This window comes from Rhyacophila brunnea, unplaced genomic scaffold, assembly GCF_057557595.1.
Source record: "Rhyacophila brunnea isolate RB1 unplaced genomic scaffold, BYU_Rbru_1.0 scaffold_16, whole genome shotgun sequence".
Lineage (NCBI taxonomy): Eukaryota > Metazoa > Arthropoda > Insecta > Trichoptera > Rhyacophilidae > Rhyacophila > Rhyacophila brunnea.
The window spans coordinates 17,162,331-17,182,063 of record NW_028232816.1 but is presented as its reverse complement, the minus strand read 5'-3'; the positions used below and the strand labels follow the sequence as shown (position 1 = coordinate 17,182,063).

At 33.9% G+C, this 19,733-nt stretch overlaps 1 protein-coding gene across 1 annotated transcript in view; it reads right to left on the bottom strand.

The window, feature by feature from the left end:
• Positions 1-450: 450 nt before the first annotated feature.
• LOC147074484 (uncharacterized) overlaps positions 451-19,733 on the bottom strand; it is a 51,862-nt gene continuing 32,579 nt past the window's right edge. The window contains exons 2-5 of the mRNA XM_085943966.1: positions 6,569-6,761; positions 5,589-5,683; positions 4,363-4,704; positions 451-522 (exon numbers count right to left, since the gene is read on the bottom strand). Of these exons, the coding sequence (XP_085800092.1) occupies positions 451-522; positions 4,363-4,704; positions 5,589-5,683; positions 6,569-6,761 (702 nt within the window). The remainder of the gene's footprint in view (positions 523-4,362; positions 4,705-5,588; positions 5,684-6,568; positions 6,762-19,733) is intronic.

The following is a 19,733-nucleotide window of genomic DNA, read 5'->3' as shown; positions in this document are numbered from 1 at the left end:
ACTTAATTAAGGTGAAGTAGACTTAAGCTATAAAATAATAATAATATTAATGACAGCTGACCCTTGCCATAAAATAAATAGTCTCATTACGACAAGGAATTTTAATTACGGTAACACCTTTTTTTAAATATTCAGTGTTAATAATATTAAGTAAAGCGTCGTGTTAAATAATTAAACTATGTTGTTTATGATATTCATTTGCGAATCTAAATCCCGAATAAGCCTGGAGAGATCATAAATTAGGTGAGAAAATTTCGCGCGCGACCGTTGATTATTATTATGACAGTGAGAATGGGCGGGAAGCACGCATGAAAAATTGTAATCTAGATTCGCGTCGACTCAACTATTCATAATAAAATTTCGGCGGCTTAGCGCAGGTCCGCAATCGCATATTTGGGCGAATTTCCATCTCGGAATATTTCCGCTATTTCGTACTTCTTCAGAGGCTCGTCACATCCCTGCATGTAAGGTATGCGGCTGACCGGACCCGATGATGGCCGCAAACCTTTCCCAGAATTTGTCCTACGAACAGACAACCATATTTTTGATTTACCCATGATTCAAATAGTTTCTTATCTACAGAGTCCTATTTTTAATCATTAATAATTAGGTACCCTTTAACTTATAAATCATAGCAATGAAGCAACATATATTCTTGAAGACGCCACATGGTTTCGACATTCCCTAAATAAGGAGCAGACATGCAAGAAAAATAATGAACCGTGACCATTGTAAGTATTTCACTGTATTTGATTTTGTGGAACGATACTTGACGTGATATTAAAAATGTAAGTATATATGATACAAGTCTTAATATAAACATTTTTTTAAATATTGAACTGTGGGATATCAATGATTGACAATTTAAGTTTATTATATGAAAAATACGTTTTGCATGCGGGACGTGATGAAATTTGTCGCGTTTTTTTCCGCACATAGACGGCCGTATCCTTCGCGACGGTTTTGCTTCTTCAGCACACATTTAAATACTTAAAGTCTCTTTGAATATCGACGTTTACTATTTATAACTATGGATTTTGGATGCTATATATGGAGACTCCAAGCTTAACATAGAAGTGTGGTTCACGGCCTAAATGTTGTAGATACGTGGAGGGTAGTATGGAAAAACCATGTGCATATTATATTATGATAGTAGGATCTTCATACAAGTATTTTAATCACGTGAAAATTTCCTAAAACAATCCATTTGTGTTGTTATTTCAAATTCCGTTAATATTGGTAGCCATTTAATATAATATTAATTTAAGGTAATCTATAATCATCAAACAATAATATCTATGATTCTTAGATGGCGTCAAGCTTTGGAGTGAAATGTTTTCCGCATTTATAAAAAAATAATCAATAGAATGAATCGGCTGATGTATAAAAGCGTCACAGCTGACTCCAAAAGCGAGAAATGCTGTTAGAAAAGTTGGCTAGTACTGCCGACTTTTTGATCAGCAATCAAATGCTCTACGACTGAGTTATTTCCCCAGGCTATTGGATAAAATGGTTTCTGTTATACCTAATTCGAAACGTTAAAAAAACTGCGACCGTAAGCTCGAACCATCATCCATTTGATTAACAGCTTAATATGCTGCATATTGCAAAAAAATAGATAACAACAAGTATACACAACTACTGTACAAATTTCTTCGGTGTCTTGCCATTCTTACCTTTTTCCAGTCAGCCGTCCAACCGCGCAAAAACTCGTTTGAAAATTAATGATATTTCAATAATAATAAAACAAATATCGCCTGTTGAGATTTATGTTTCGTTATTTCATCAAAAATTGATAAAATCATATGTTCATGTCTTCTTTGAAGAAGTTGTCCCTTTTCTGATGTGTATATTCTAAATTAAATAAAAATGGTACAGCCTCACATTATTGTTTACTATTACTAAACTGATACAGTACGCAAATAAAAGTCATCTACGATGACAGGGTATTTAAAAAAGGCTTACATTTCAAATATATCTTTATTCAACATTTTATGTGATAAATAATCGATTCAATAATTAATGGTTACACCTAGGGATTGCAATACCGAAGGAAAATATCAAGACCAATATCAATACAATTTAAAAAAAACAGGAAGTAGGTATCTTCCAATAAATATAATATATGTAAAATCTGTCTAAAACTGTCTGTAAAGTCTCTTTAAAATATTTATATTTTATAGCATGTTTCATTGCTGGTCACCAAGGACGATGAAGGGCAACGGAAGTAAAACAGACATCGCGTAATCCGATATAAAATATATAGTCCTGTTAAGCCTATTATGTTAAATTAATACATTTCCATTATCAATACCGAATATATCGGCATTGTCGATATTGCAATCATTAGTTCCACCGACATGTCTATTTTCTGAAGCTTCGGATTTTTTACGTAAGCGTTTTAAAAACTCTTTTTTTAACTTTACTTAATATGTACATATTTTGTACAGTTTTGAGCAACTATTTAGAAGCCTTAAGCTGGCCCTAGCATTCCATCACACAGCTGAAATCTCGGGCAATCCGTTATGTTTCCACTTGATAACATGACCACGTATCCCATAAGTAAAGTGACGCACATTTTCGCGGCACCCCCCGCCATTAAATAGCCAGCATTAACATTCGCATAACTGTTCCATTATTCATGCCTTGTGATATGGCTGTCATACCGTTGCTCGGCGCACATAGAGGGCTGGGCACATTAGGACGATTCAATGTCGCTTGGCTCCATGCTTAGGTAATGGAACGATAACCAATCAATATCGACCAATATCAATTGCTGACTATGATTTAGGAGCCAAGCATCCTGCGTATATTATTAATATATATTTTTTGTAGGTTCTTTGGTTCGGAGGGTAGGTATTGCAGATGAAAGACGATAGGTAGTAGTGTTTCGTGATGGTGGAGGAGGCAAGAATATAATATTTACTGTTTCAAATAACTGCAAGGGTACAATCGATGCAATATAATAAATAGGTATAACGGCAATTCGGTGCGAGGGGGGACATGCTCAGCGTACGTCAAAATGGAGCTTTTAAGCTATTTTCAAAGCATGATCCTGGACATTTCTTAAACATTGTAGTTTATCTATTTACATATTTTTGAAGCCTTATTATCCTTTATATTTATTTTAAACATTTATGACTGCATAAAGTATTTTTATTACATAAAATAGTATTCTTTTAAACCTTTCGCTCTAATATTTTAGAATATAATCATATTTCAGTACGTCCATGTGAAGTGGTGTTATGCCAGCGCTCCATTGGCGAGCCAAAAGTCCGACGACAATAAGTCTTCAGATTTTTCTACGTTCTGCTACTGGCCAACAGACGTTCAACGAAACGAGTATATAATTAATTTGACGAGTAAAACAGTCGACTTTGACAGCATAGATAATATACGTATATCTGACAGTTAAATCGTGATGGCGTTAAATGATACCGACGTTTTATGTTTTTTGGGTTATTGGGTGGCAGATAATGTAATAACGAAGCAAAGGGTACACAAATACTGGGTGAAACATTGGATAAGGAAACGAACGACATTATCCCACACAAATTTAATACGAGAATTGCGTTTGCAACCGAGCGATTTCCGCAATTATTTGCGAATGTCGGAGGATGTATACACAGAACTGTATAATTTGGTCTCCCCATTTATTAAAAAAAAAAATACTATGATGAGGGAAGCTATTTCTCCTCATGATAGATTATGTGCAACCCTGCGATTTTTGGCTGCCGGCGGAACATTCACTGACTTGCATTATAGAACTGCGATTGGAAGACAAACTCTGGGCAAGATAATTCCCGAAACTTGCCAAGTCATCATTGACGTTTTGAAAGGAGAATATTTCAAGGTGTGTATTATATTATACGTCATCTAATAAAGTTGGGCAAATTTACAAATATATCATTAACAAGTAGACATTGGTTGGTCTTATAAAGTGAACGCTTAGTGGATTGTTTTACCTATATAAATCATAGACGGCAACATCATAAGAATGGCAGACAAGATGCATTTGAGATAGGTATATATATAGTCACAAATAAGGCCATCGTTGACATGCTAAATATTCAATAGACCATTAGAATGCTGTACCTAGCCAGGACTCTCCATATAGGCTGTAAGCAAGCTGCTGAATTATTCCTGTTGAATGTATTGTAATACTAGTCATATTCTTCGAAAAGCAAGCATGGAATTTGATTTCTAAATGAGGCCACATAATAATATAGGTTTGCTAACATAGCTCAAATACTTACCATTTGTTGTATCGCTTAAGCTAAGGTTTATAGGCATAAAAACAAACAAAAAAACAAATATTTTTACAAGATATTTATTCATACAAAAAACATTAATTTATTATACCGGCTTTTGTACATTTTTGCTTAATATACGATAAACTGGTTGAGTATGAACAGTAGTTGCTGGCATTATTTTGTCACTTTGTCCCATAAAGGCAACTTCATGCATCAGCTTCTCGGCCAGCAATCTTTGTCCCTGTGACATCGATCGTAGTTTCATGGCCATCATTTTGCCAAAAACATCAAATTCATCTTCAGTCTTGCTTAGTTTGTCGGTGATTAATTCTAACACTTTGTTGGCGCTATCATTCAATTTTTTTCGTTTGAACGATGGGGGTTCTGGTGCTCTATTGAGATTCGACCTTGGAGTAGTCGACAACGTGGATGTTGAAGGCGAATATTCTATCTGTAAATAAAATGTTGATTATTTTTTGTTGCAGTTCCCTGATACGCACGAAGAAATGGAGACGATTGCAGAAGAATTTAATAGTAAATGGCAATTTCCAAATTGCCTGGGCGCAGTTGATGGGAAACACATTGCAATCGTGCCACCTGCAGGCGCCGGCTCCCACTTTTATAATTACAAACATTTCCACAGCATTGTTTTGATGGCGATTGCAAATGCTAATTATGAATTTATTTATGTTGATGTTGGAACAAATGGACGTATTTCTGATGGAGGCGTACTGAGAAAATCTGATTTTTTCAAACGTTTAGACGAAGGCAGATTAAAAATACCTGCACCAAAAAAACCTACTGCTAATTCTGATGCACTGCCATTTGTTTATATTGGCGATGAAGCCTTTGCATTACGTAACGATTTCATAAAGCCGTATTCACAAAGGCAATTAAATCACAGTAAAAGAATATATAATTATCGGACATGCAGAGCCAGGCGAATTATAGAAAATGTTTTTGGCATTTTAGCTGCTAGATTCCGCATTTTTCAAGCTCCAATAAACATGAAAATTGAAAATATCAATACAGTTGTATTAACTTGCTGTGTGCTGCACAACTTTCTTCGTCGCAAATCAACACATACTTATACTCCTTCTCATGACCTTGATAGGGAAAATCCTGAGACAGGTTTAATAGAGCTCGGACTGAGGTCACAGGACACCTTAGCGCCTTTGGAAGCAACGACTAATCGGAACTCGACTGCCAATGCTAAGAAAGCGCGAGGAGATTTCGAAAAATATTTTAATACTACCGGGGCTGTCACATGGCAAGAAAGTATGATAAGCAATAGATAAATTAAACCAATGTAACAATTTAGTTAAAATGTTTTACCTCAATACAATCTTCGTTGTTTAACGAGTTGGAGTAACTCTCATCAGGAGACATGTTTTCCAAATCGTCCACCATGCTGGATATTGAGCTCGATTCTGTAAAACAAAATGTAAATTGTTAAAATACAACATAATACTCAAACTTGTTTTTTATTATCTCTCCCCTAAGTACCCATTCCTTCATACGGTTAATATTGACATTGGTATAATTGGTGTAATCCAGTATATCGGGTATTTTCAAAATGTGTTTTCCGCTGTATTCCTCATAACCAAACTGTACCATTAATTTTGATTGATGATTGACGATTTATTGATTGTCTCTGAAGGAACCTAACTCGAGCGATTTTTGATTTTATGATCATTTCTTTTCTTCTTCTTTCGACCATGTCCGATCATAATATGGACCTCCACGGAGTGGAGGTTTGTATTGACAGATTTTGTTTTTACGAGAAATGGATGTCAGCCACTTGCTCAACATATTAGGTCCATACTCTGACTCATACACAAATTGAAATTCAATGTGTACTTGTCAGACCCAGGATTTGAACCTGGGACCCGACCACGACTCAATAAGCCGCGCTTCCACCGCCATGATCGTACCTATATATTATTATTTCTTACCTACCTCAGCAAAGAATAAATAATTTTATTGTGACTAGAAATGATTCATAGCTGTATGTTTTAATTGCTTAATAGTAGCTAATCTAATGCGATGTCACTTTCAGAGATACGACAATGTCATAGTCTGCACGTGTATAATAAATAGCTTTAAAGCATTCCCTCGTACCTATATATTATTATTATTTATTACCTACCTCGGCAAAGAATAAGAAATTTTATTGTGACTAGAAATGATTCATAGCTGTATGTTTTAATTGCTTAATAGTAGCTAATCTAATGCGATGTCACTTTCAGAGCTAGGTACGACAATTTCATAATCTGCACGTGTTTAATAAATAGCTTTAAAGCATTCCTACGTACCTTCCATTTGGTCGTTCAAGAACTCCAAATTTTTATAGTACCACAGTTTGGGTAGATAAACTGCGTCTGTGCCGGCTCCGCTTCGATATGATGTCCTTACTTTATTTCTCTCCTTTCTGTAACCCGACCTCAATGTCTGTATTTTCTTTTTAACATCGTCGACCCTTGCCTGCGGCTCCACCTTGATTAAAATCTCCAAAAGTTCCGCATACGCCAAGGACTTGGCATCACGATTCTTGTATAGTGGGCTGGTCGTCTTCCACAACGATGCGTTGTCTTTAAAACAACTAATAAAATCTTCCAAGAAACTTTTCGAATGCACTCGTAGATCTACCATTGTTGTTATCGATGTGAGATGTCCGAACACTTTGAATGACAGTAAAATAATGATGGCGCTGTCGTCCGTCGGCATAGATATAAATAATGTGACGGTAAAGCGTGGTGAACGTACGAATTTCAGCGGCTCGGCGAGTAAAATATCAAACATGTTTGAAATCCAACGAGCCTGGTCTGCGGATTAAAAAGTCCGCAGACCTGGGGTGCTCCACGCGAAAAAAAAGTCCGAAGACTGTAAATCGTCTGACTTGCGTGCCAATGGAGCGCCGGCATTAAGATTTTTTGTATTTATTAATTTTTGAAAGCATTTATAAAACCATTAGTAAAATTTATGTCGACATTATTATAGTGAAATATTTACAATAAAAATTATATTGATAATCTCTGTGATTTATTTATTTGTGTTTATTAAAAAAATGGGCAAGATTTACACATGTAAAGATACTGATTATAAGCTATATCTTTGACCATTCAAATGTGATAAACATTCTACGAATAATGTTTGCTTTATAATAATTATTGACATAAGAATAAGGTAGTATTTTTTTGAAATACACCATTCTATTGGCATTTCCCAGTGGCTAAGCTACAACATACGGCCGTAGCCATAAATTGACAAACGACAAATGAAGTAGGGAGTAAGATCATGTTAACGCGCGTGTTTGAACATGTACATATTATCTACATACTGGATTTTCATATATAAATAGCCACACTATAGTCACATTTAGAAAGGAAAACTTGCAAAAATACAAGTAGGGATAATGGGAAATAACATACCTATATTTTTATCATTTGGAGCCGCATTTAGTCATAATGGCAACATAATAATATGTATGTTGATAGTATTTCAATATAGATTTTTTATTTCATTGTATAGAGACATTCTGTTATCTCCACATATTAATTGGCGCTTGGGAATCAGACTGTCTCCAGATCATTGGACAGTCTTCAGTTCTTCACCGCCTAGTATGGTTTCGCCGCTAAACTCTGTCAGTTTAGGGCTTCACCCAATAAAAACCCACACATACTTATATGGCTAATCTAGAAATGTTCCCATGAATTATGTCGGCTGAAAGTGAAGGGCTACTTCTACTAAGTCTATCCGACCTCCAGTTAGTTACTTGTCATTAATTTAATAGTTTCTGGAGCCACACGGGGAGAAAAAAAGATCTTTTTTCATCTTGGATTAACGGAAATAATATTATTAGGATTATTTAAACTAAAACTCCTGCATAATACTGTGCACGTCATTCATAAATTATGGCGTTGGGAATATCTTCCTGGAATAATTCCAGCACAACTCTAAAGAGCGCTTCTCATTTGTTATCGCGAGGGGTGTGGTAAAACCATGTGTGTATATAGCTTATTATGTCAAAAACATGTATACACAGCATTAAATCCACAGTGACCAACACAATATTACATTATTAAGAAATTCACTTGGCCACTCAGGCATGCTGAGGCCCAGTACTGTATCAGGACAGTTCTAATTCAATTCTTCAAATCTTATTGGTTAGAGCTCTCGGAATGTGAAAAATATACTTATGTTCGAATTCCACTTGCGACATTTTGTATCTAAGCTTTTTCTGATAGCGTCTAAATTTTGTTAAAATATATGTTTAAAAAAATACTAATTCATTTAAATTTAGTAGCTACTCACCCATTTCTAACCTACTACGGTATTTCTAAACACTTCAAATTTCCAACACTAGATTTTTCACTAGGTACTTATTTAGTTATAATGTTTTCACGTTTTTTTATTGTATTAATTTATAATATACACGAGTATCAACTGCATTCGATGTTAGTGTGCATTTTCCATTGGTGAGTGTGGATAGCAGTGGCGAAGGGTGACTTTTGAAAAGAAGTAGGCTGTGGAGATCTGATAAAAAGAGCACACTTGTCAGGTATACTTACGAGAATAGTACGATATTTACTACTAATGAATAGATACACACTAGTAAATGACAACGACACACTAATTCAATGAAACTTCAAAAACTCATTGACGACATAAAAATGAGCGATGTGTTTAAATTACGTATTGTTCAAAACATGTATACCCATCAAAAATCATTAGATAATTTTTTTTTTTATTTATAAAAACAATCTATAAGTACTTACTTATTTATTAATATTCGATTAAATACCGTTGAAATTATTTTTTTAATTATCTAATTATTAATGATTTTGGACAAAGTGCGCAGTCGTGACAACATTATTATGCGCGAATGTTTTAGGCTCTGCGAAAGGAGCTTACCTTATTTTGTACAAATCAGCAGACTTGCTCAGGTTACGAGACGGAAAGTCCATACGAAAAAAATTCAGACTTATTTCACACATAATCGGAGATTTATTTACGTCGAGACGTCGCGGCGTTTATTATTTATTTACGGCGCGCTATGGTATATTTTTTACCTTTGCAGTTGTTTTGTAAACTGTGTAATACTGTAATACATTCCTACATATACGACATCTCTCGTTGGCAAAATAAATTATTTTTATATAATATAAAATAATGAAGTGATTAAGTATATAAATATGTCAATATGCAATTAAAAAATATTTTTCTTTAGAAGGTAGGCTTTAAATAATCGCCTAGTATGGAGTCTTCGCCACTGGTGGATAGTAAGTGTCTGCTGATGATGATAGGCAATACCTGAGTCAAAAAAATAAATACTCAAATAAAATAGTATAAACATAAATCTATAATTAGATTATTTTCGATAAAAGAATTTTATTTTCTTAAATCTTGTATATATTCAATATTGAATTAAAATACTTATTATTTTAAATAAGGTAAAGTTAAATTTAAGACTCTCCACCTCTCTCGATCCTCCGCTTCTCTCATGCTGCCACCAGTCAGCTCACGCTCTATCTCTGCTTCGCTTTCCCCGGAGGCTACCCAAAACCACCAGCCTTTCCAGGTTATCCGGTCTACACCGAACAATAATATGTCCAAAAAACTGCAGAATACGTCTCAGATACATTACCAAGAGCCGCTGTTTTGTCTGCAGTCTCTTGATGATTGACTGTCTCGTCCTGTGCTCTATCAAAGAAATACGAACAATTCGGCGCCAACACCACATTTCGAAAGCATCAATTAATGCCTTCCGCTATCCCTACGATATTACAAAACAAAACCTTTGAAAACTCACCACTTTGTCTAACGACAAGGTTAGAATCTTTTCAATTTGAACATTAGACTTTTATAATATAGGATATAAATGTTGCCATATTGTTTTAAACAAATAATTTCCTACCTCACCATAGATAATTTCTAAATTAATTTGGCATAACGATAAAGAATTAATCAGGATTATATTATTTTCTATATTTTTGATGTTAATTTATTGTTCAATCATAATATGCCTTTGTGATGCGAATCCAAAAGGAAAATATGTTTTCTGATTAAATGAAATGGCCTATATTTTCTTCTTTCTAAAGAATTTTCGACTTTGGTATTCAAACAATAAATTCCCAGAGCTTCCACTTTACTTCAGCCTCTATTGAGTCAGTTGACCTTTTCTCTGTATTGTTTATCCTGTCATAATGTTATTGTTGCATGATAAACGCCAAATGAAAAATCGATAGATATTATTGAATAATTTTCTTCTAATTTTAAATATAATAAATAGTTAATATATTACATATATACAGTAACATATTCATTGATCTTATGCGTTAAATATATTATCATCACGTTATGTGCTGTCACGTGCTGTCATAGTAAGCTGCCGCTATGGGAAAAAAGTATGCTATATCGTTTTTCTTGGTATTTAAATTAATGTATCAGACTGATGCTCCCATCCCGTAGCATATTTTGAACTTTTAAACGAACATTCTCAGTATGCAAAATCTGCCAAAATCACCAGAACAAAAATGAGGTCACCTCACGCGTACCGCGCTACATGAGCAACTACATGACTCAATGAACGTTTTATATTATGTTCTGCATGCCTACACATTTTTGACTCGCGTCAAAACGCGCGCTCATTGTTTTATTTGTTTTCTCTATGGATTTTCTATTAAAATATTTTCTTTGTCTGGTGTTTACGTCTATTATCTATTGTCTGCTATTTGTGTTCTGTTCAAAATTTAGATGAAATATCGCAAGACAGTAGAAACTATTAAAACTAATTGAAATTACCATTAATACATTCACTGCTGAGCTACTAATTACCCCAATTTGATAACATGCTAATGACCTCTAATGGCCTTGGGCCAGGCGCGGTGTGCGCACTCAACGAGTTATTAATAATTAATAATGTTTCGAAATACTAATAAATTACAGTGTGCACTTTTCATAATTAAATTTATAGAGATAATTATCATTAAAAATATTCTGCGGAATGACGAAACCATAGACTAAATTTATCCCCGTACCAGCATGTGACAGCACGTGACGTGACCATAATGTAATCGCAGCATTAGTGACAAAGATGTTAAAATAATAATAATTATAATAATTATCAATCTGCATTATTATTGGCTACATGTGACGGGACTGTGTAAAATGTGATGAAATGGAGGATAAAATAGAGGAGTTATTTAATGAATTACTTCAAATAGTAGAAAAGGTTATCGAGGTGAGCAACTCACGTGGTATAAAAATGGACCTCAATAAAACGATTTTATTGACAGTATCTAAAGTAACGACACCAAACATGAGTTTTATAATGCAGACAGCGAACCAACTGAACGCGAGACTCAATGTATTATTTAAACATATGGACCAATGACAAATGCGACAAGTCCCCATAAATAAAAACAAAAAATAATACAGTAAGAAATCATTTTCTTAAAATGAGATACCTCCTTAGCAATCAAGCCCTCAAACTAGATTTGAAATTACATATGATAATAAAGTGTCAACAAAAGTCAGTGCCTTGTTGTGACTAATGCGATTGATAATTTCTATTGTTATTGGCTGTTTTTTGTATCAAGATATACTTCCTCCATGTATCGCATCCAGTATTGTGATTTAAAAAAAAAATCATGCACGGATAATCGGGAGTTTACTGTACTTTCATTTGCGATATTTTTTAATGATCCAGTGACGTCCCGAGACAAAATGCCGCCCCTAGGCAGCGCTAAATGCCGCCCAATTTTTTTATACATAATTTTTTTCATCTTTTCATGACTCAACTATCTAAGAAATGTGTTTTACCAATACATTACTAACAAAATATATCCCACTAAATCTAATTGAAATGCTATCTCTACTTCAATAGACAGTATTGCGAATCCACGGTTTAAGATACGTTTAAAAATACATCTGACAACTTTACTTTCAAAACTCGCGAGTGACCGGCAAAAATATTTGGATAAATTAATAAGGTAAGTATGTACCTACCTATAATTCAAATATAATTCGCAAATCTACACGTGTCATTGCTGGTCAACAAGGACGTAACGTCATAAGACAACGAAAGTAAACTCGACATCGCGAACCCTACAAAAAAAATACAATCCTGTTAAACCTTCTAGGTTAATAATTAATACATTATATTATTTCCAAGCAGTGAGCTGAAATTTTTAATGAAAAGATATTTCCGTTATCACTAAGTTTGGGTATCTATTTATATATACTTACCTTTTGATTCTCCTCGATTTGCCACCCTTCGAGTAATTGCCGCCCCCAAGCGACGCTCAATCTGCCTACCCCTACGGGACGCCATTGTAATGATTCATCGAAATATTCCAATTAATGATTGTGCAAAGTATAAAAATTTGGGGCTTACTAATTGTATCATTGATGCCTAGGCACTGTTTCTCTAATAAAACTCCGAGTGTAAAAGTGTCAACTTCTTATTAATAAAATGTATGCAAGCAATTTAATTATAAGTTATATTGAGTTTTCTACAGCTTCATACGAGTATTATAACATTTAGGCTCCGTCGCCATATAAGAAGGTTTTAGACTTATATGGCTTTATTATCAATGATACTTCTCCAATCCTGGGATTGAAAATATATGTGTCGATAATTAAATCCTGAATTTGTTTAATCCCAGGACTTCAATCCTTAATCAACATTCTACATAATATTAGAGTAAGTAACTTAATTCAGAAAGGCCAAAATATATTCGACAACTTAGTTATTTTGCGATTTACATTTTCCTCTGCCTCTTTTTGGGAATAATATTGCTGTCAAAACATCGGAAATCATCTCTCTAGCGAATGACATCTCACGGCAAGTATTTCAACATAAATTGCCATATATATTTATTTCTCCTTGAAGTAAATTAAACTAAACGACTGTATGATACCCATGTAAATGGCATTTAGCAACGTTCTGTGATTTTTGAGGGATGAGAATATTATATACCTATGTAAATAAATTGGAAGAAGATTTTAGCAGACTTTTCAGTTTTTTAAGTAAGTATTTTGAACTTACAGTATACACATATCGTTAAAATCCCTTCAACTGCCAGGTTGACAAACTTGACATCATCACAGGAATGGAAACGTACAGATAAGTTCTGCATAGCATCAATACCATAAAACTACACTACCACAGTTAGAGTGTAATAGTACACAATTAATGCCAAAGAAAGATCAAAGGTATACGTATGAGGGGAAGATGCTGTATTTCGTAAGTGAAGCACCCTCGTAATTGGAGTGCAGCTCTACCAAATTATTCCGAATAACAGTTGGTGACAAATAATATAATACCGCCATAATAGTGGCCGAAATCTGACTAGGGATGCCAAACCAAAGTACTCAGATATTGATGGAATTTGGTAATCTGAGAACGAGGGTAAATTTCCAAATATAAAATAAACCTATTCTACCAATTGTGGCGTGGTGAAAGGTTTGCTATTTGATATTAAAAATCTAAATATTATAGTGGAAATTTTAAACATTATAAACATAATTATTATATAAACTCACTTACACACACTGTCATGCCCCAGTATTTGGGACATATGGCAATAAGGCGCTATTGCCATTGGCATTATGTCATGTGAGCCAATGTGTAATAACACTGATAACCATCAAAACATTCAATAATAAAAACTGACAACATACAAAAACATTATGTCAATCACCTGTTATATGTAGCTCCCTTCCAAACCAATATGATAAAAAAATACGTAAGATCGCGTGACTCAAAATAATGTAAACATGTAGAATATAAAAATACGATATATATCTAGATATATCACGCGTCATGTTGGTGTTGCGGGGTAATACTCGTGAGGTGACCTAAGTGTAGTTCTTGACTCAAATTCGTTTTTGGCTCAAAATGTGCTACAGGATGGGAGCATTTATCTATTAAATACCAAATAAAATGACGTTACACACTATTTATCTACCCATGGCGTGAGCTTACGTTCAGCTCACGCTACGTGATGCTAATATGTTTCTAGCATTACAGTGCCACGTGCTGTCAAGAATAAATAATTATTATTGGATGCTATGTGTATAGTATGTAGATTGAATTACTTTTTTGCCAAAAACTAGCGTTATCGTGATTACGCTATTTTGGAAACAGCTAAATTGGACTAACGAATCAATTTATTTGTTTACTTTGAAGTATTGAGAGGGCGCTCAATACAAATAAATTTTAGACAATACCCAAAAAACTACCCCCACCACTACACCACTCAATTCTGAAAGGCAAAATAAAATAACGTAGTGACCTACCTAAAACTATTTCTTTTTCGGAGTATGAATAAAAGCAGATGTATGTAGGTGCCTATACTTCGTTACATTTCAGAAGTAAAAATACGCTGTTTTCTGTGTTACAAAGCTTTTTTCTTCCATTAAAAGCTAAGCCGAAAAATGTAATGTGTTACTGGCCATATAATCTGACCGCCATGCGGTGAGCATTGCGGGGTCGCAGATGTAATGGAATATTTTTTGATTTCGGGGAAATTTATGTTCGTATATACATATTACTTGGATCATTTATAATTATTGAAGCGGACGTATAAATGAAAATGGTGTTGAGAAACATATTCGACTGTTATTATAATCAGTTTTTATTTAGTAGCAGTTAACAGCAGCAAAGAACTGGTGGATGTATGAAGTGATACTGTAGTACCCGTAGGGTATTAACTGACAACATGGCTAAACCCTTTGCATCGACTAACTCAGGGGTCGGAAATCCGCGGCTCGCGAGCCACATGCGGCTCTTTGGGTATTGGCGTGCGGCTTTTTGCCAAATTCCTAATTTTTACAAAATCTTTTGCAAAAATTCACAATTTTTATTTTTTATCATGGATTTGTACACTTATTATATTATATATAATGACATTATCTAGGAGCGGCAGGTTATATGAAAGTATGGTGAAGCAGGCTAGGTATGGTGAAGCGGGCTGGTAATCAATTTGTGGCAAAATTTGAAGGTTAACATTATATTATAATGGGTACGTTATAATGACCAAAGTAAATCTTCTGTGTTGCCCTGAATTTTTTTTATCGCGTCGCTATTTCTTGCAAGTTGTCGGCTATTGTTGGCCTGCTTCATTCAACTGCATGTAATAGCCGATTTCCTACCCCTCTTTTAATTTAATACCTCTATCGACATTATCAAGAAACTAATTTTTCCTCCATTATGGTTGATGCAAAAAGGTATGATTGTTGTTGTTTTAAATCCGCCAATTACAAAAGTCGACAAATAAATTTTTCTCCATTTGATATTTCAACAATGAAAACATATATTTACGTTAGTTTTGTTCGGGAAATCTTCTTTTATCAATTAATTCATTTAAATAAATCATATTTATAAAAATATATGTAGGTATGGCTCTCGAATTTTTTTTAACCGTCGTGCCACTCATATTTGGCTCCTTTGGTCCAAAAGTTTGCTGACCCCTGGACTAACTCATCAGATTTGGTGGATGTGCGTGGCAAAAACTGGGGACCAATAAGAGTGGGAGATGTTAGGGTGGGCTTTCATCGGGTGGTGGATCGCCCCGTTGATACCTTATGAAGATGACTGAAGTGTATGCTAAAAATGTTGATTTGCCTGTATGAATTTTCTCTATTGACAGAATATAAATCAGAAAATTAATACCAAAATCGACAAACTTGTCTTGTAGGCTTCCGGCGATCATACCATATGTTTGCTGTCTAAAGAAAAAATGTATCATGCAATCAAGATAAGAACTATCTATTGGTCACTTCATTATTTATGTATTTCAAATTTATAATGCATGTATAAAGCAAAAACGATAAACAGTGATGACTGACCAAATATCATCCGCGAAAAATGTTTTTGATTTTAATAAATCGTTCAGAGCACAGGTTTTCAAACTTTTTCAGACGTCATTCATGTTGAAAGATTTTTTCATGGTACCTACCCACCCTAAATAGGTATTATTTCCACAAAAAAATATAATACGCGTTTTATGCAACTATTTTGTTGGATTGTTTTATCTTCTGGGTAGCCAATTGAAAAATAATTTGATAATTATTGGTACATCAAAGTTGGAGCTTTTTGTAAAACGTCATTTCACTTTTCCGAATTTGATAACATTACCGTCAAAAACAATCTCACGGTATAGTATTTTTGGCGTAGGTACATAGTTATGCTTACGAAATTTACAACAATAATTTTATTATATTACTCCTGGAAAATCAGAAAATACCGTTGTCTTTTGGGTTGGCTTGACGAAAGATGTCGATCGGTAATTGACCATTCGGAAGTCAAATCGTATATAATTTTGATTGCTAGCATAATATCTGCGATAAACTAAGAGCTGGTTGCCACATTTTTACAAGCATTTTTAGCATACAAATCTATCATAGTGACCACGATTGAAGATATATTATTTTTTTCCGAAAATCCTGCGGCACACACTTTAAATACCACTGGGTTAAGTGGCATCAAAGACTGGAAATTTTTAAGACGTAGTTGTATCGGAGTACGATGAGGATCTCTGGACTGATAACGATACTAGAAAAAGGTTTTAAAGCAAGCCATCACCCAAAAATAACGTATAGTTTCCGTTTTTTTATTATTATTTATTAAGGATTACTATATTGACAGTCAGCTTAGATAATAAATTGTCCGCTAGTGTTGCTATAACTTTTATACAAAATTTAAATCCAATAATTGTCCGATAATTTCATACAATTAACATAAACGGCTTATTAGATTAGCGACATTGTGATAGTTATTTTAAACATTCACATACAAAACTAATTAATCTATCGCTATTTGTGGTAGGTGCTGTAAAGTGAAAACATCATTTGCAATTGCAACAAAAATAATTGCAGTATTTCGAGTCAAATTACGAATATTTTGAATCATGAAAATAGAAGTTAAAATGTTTCATATAATTATCAAATACTTTGATGTTTTTTTAATGAACATGCCAAATAACATATCATAACATGAATAATTTGTGTGGAAGTATTTAAGAAATACAACTAATATTTACTATACATACTTGATCGTAATTGTTTGTAACTATTTATAATGTTTGTCGTGGTTGTCACAGCACGAAAATTATGATAAATAAATACGTTCAGTTTCAATTTCATACACTAAAAAATATTATAACGATTGGGTACCTAAATTCTAAATTCCAATGTATTTTTTTAGTTAATTTAATTTAAACCTTAGTCTCGTAATTTCTGTAGGATCTATTTCCTCCCTCGTAACCAATTGAATACAGCATTTCAATATTATTATTATGATTGATGATTTTGTGACTAATGACATTTATTATTCATTTACAGTAGGTACATATGCAATTATTATAGAATATAGCCTTTGCGTTGAGTTTTGTGCTGTAGTGAGCAGTGTTACCAGTTGAAGTATCGCTGTCAATAATTAATTAACTTGTATTCTGTCTGGACTCATTATATTATTATAAGGCCAGTTTACAGCGGAAATTTGGCGGCTTCATAGCCCGACAGGGTAATGCTATTAATCTGTATGCATGTTAAACGGTGTGGGTAGCTATTTTTGTGTATTATTTTTTGGCAAATTGTATTACTGAGGTTTTTTACTAACCATTCTGAATTTATATTTGAATTAATGATCTAATCTGCAATCAATATATAACATTGTGAATGCATCATTGCCTCTACACCCTGAAGCGGGCCCCCAGGCTATAATCTTTGGCGGACCCCCCCTACCCACCGCTTAAGTTAAAGACAGTGAGACGATCTACAGTTGTGTATTCCAAATAGTGTTTGAGGTATATTTTGGATATTTTTAGCGATTTCTTGTATTTTTTAATACACCCACTTGAATTATTGAGTTATCGAATATCGACAAATAATATAATAATCAAAAATTGCATTGCACAACCACATAATTTTAATTGTTATTATGATTTAAGTGAATTAGCGACATTTTTTATTAATATTAGTGCAATGTTGTGATGTGTGTTTATCTCACTTGGCTGGTCAATCCGCCAGGCCGGGCCCCCCTTAAGCCCCGGCCCCCAAACTAGAGCCCTATCACTCCCATAATGCTGTATGTAGTGTAAAGAACGGAAGTGAGAAATGGGTTCAAATGCATGTACGTGAAAACGCGTAGAATTTAGTAGTTCAAGATATAACCATATACTGTATTACGTCAAATTTTAACTAATGGCTTTTAATATTATTTGGCATTTGATGGCATTTAAATGGCAAAATACAAAAGCCGATCGCCAATGTAGATCAATTTAGAAAGCACTTCAGTGAGTATTAAAAGCCATCAGTTAAAATTTGTCATAATTAAGTATGACTCCTTTAGCATTGTGGTCAGTGTGCGTGGGCGCGATACCCGAGAGATGCAGGTTCGATTCCTGCGGGGTCTTACTTTTTTCTATTTGTTATAATATAGGTATTATTTGTTATAGTGTTGTAGTTTGTATATAGTGTTTTCAAAATTATATAAGTATGTTTAATAATTAGAATGTTACATTCTTAAATCTTGTGAATTATTTGTTGAATAAAAAAATAGTTAATTAAAATAATTCATTAAGTATTCTTTTTTTATAATACTATGACGACTATCACCGTAAAACCTCCGAAAAGACACCAAATAATAAAAAGAGGCATCAGTGACGTTAAAATGATCCCAATAAAATAAATTATAAAATCCGTCACAAGACAGCTTCATGGTGTAAAACACTCAATACTTACTTGTAAAATGATACAGCTCAGCTTGCATAAGTTTTGGATGTAGCAAGTTTATATTATTACGTAAACATAAGATGTTGTAGTCTTAACAGTAGGTTCAGGTATACAATGAAGATGGTGTGGTCAGTTTTCTAGATGCCCCATGCAGTAATAATTATTTGTGGGCGGCTGTGAGAGAAGGGTAGTTATGGAGAACCATTTATTATTTACGCATTATTCACTTTTAATGATGTTTTAATAAATCTTCTGTATTAATCTATTTATCCATTTTAATCGTATTATGTAAGTTGAATAAATTAATGCAAGTAAGATACGTGTCTAAACGAGAAAAATTGTGACCGTTTTAGTTTTAGTGTTTACTAAAATTAAACTTATTTTAGTTTCCACGATACGAAAAAGAATTTTGAGGAGCTTTATTTTTATAATCCAAAGCTTTAGTTATATTGTTGTAGTTCACTAATTACCATTCAGAAGGCCAATTCTTGAATGAAGCAGTATTACCGGTTGCACAACCTAAGCGCAAACCTACTACAACGAAGTATATTAAAAGTCGACCGGTGGTGTCGAGTACAGTATGCAATTTAACTATACACGATTTGCCGCTAGAGGCGCTAGTAACTCTCCATTTGACTTTGACATATTATTAAACGTCAAAAATTTGTACGTAGTGAGCAGGCTGTTATTCTATTTCTTCCATAGACTATGGATACATATAGACGCCACCCGTTGCAT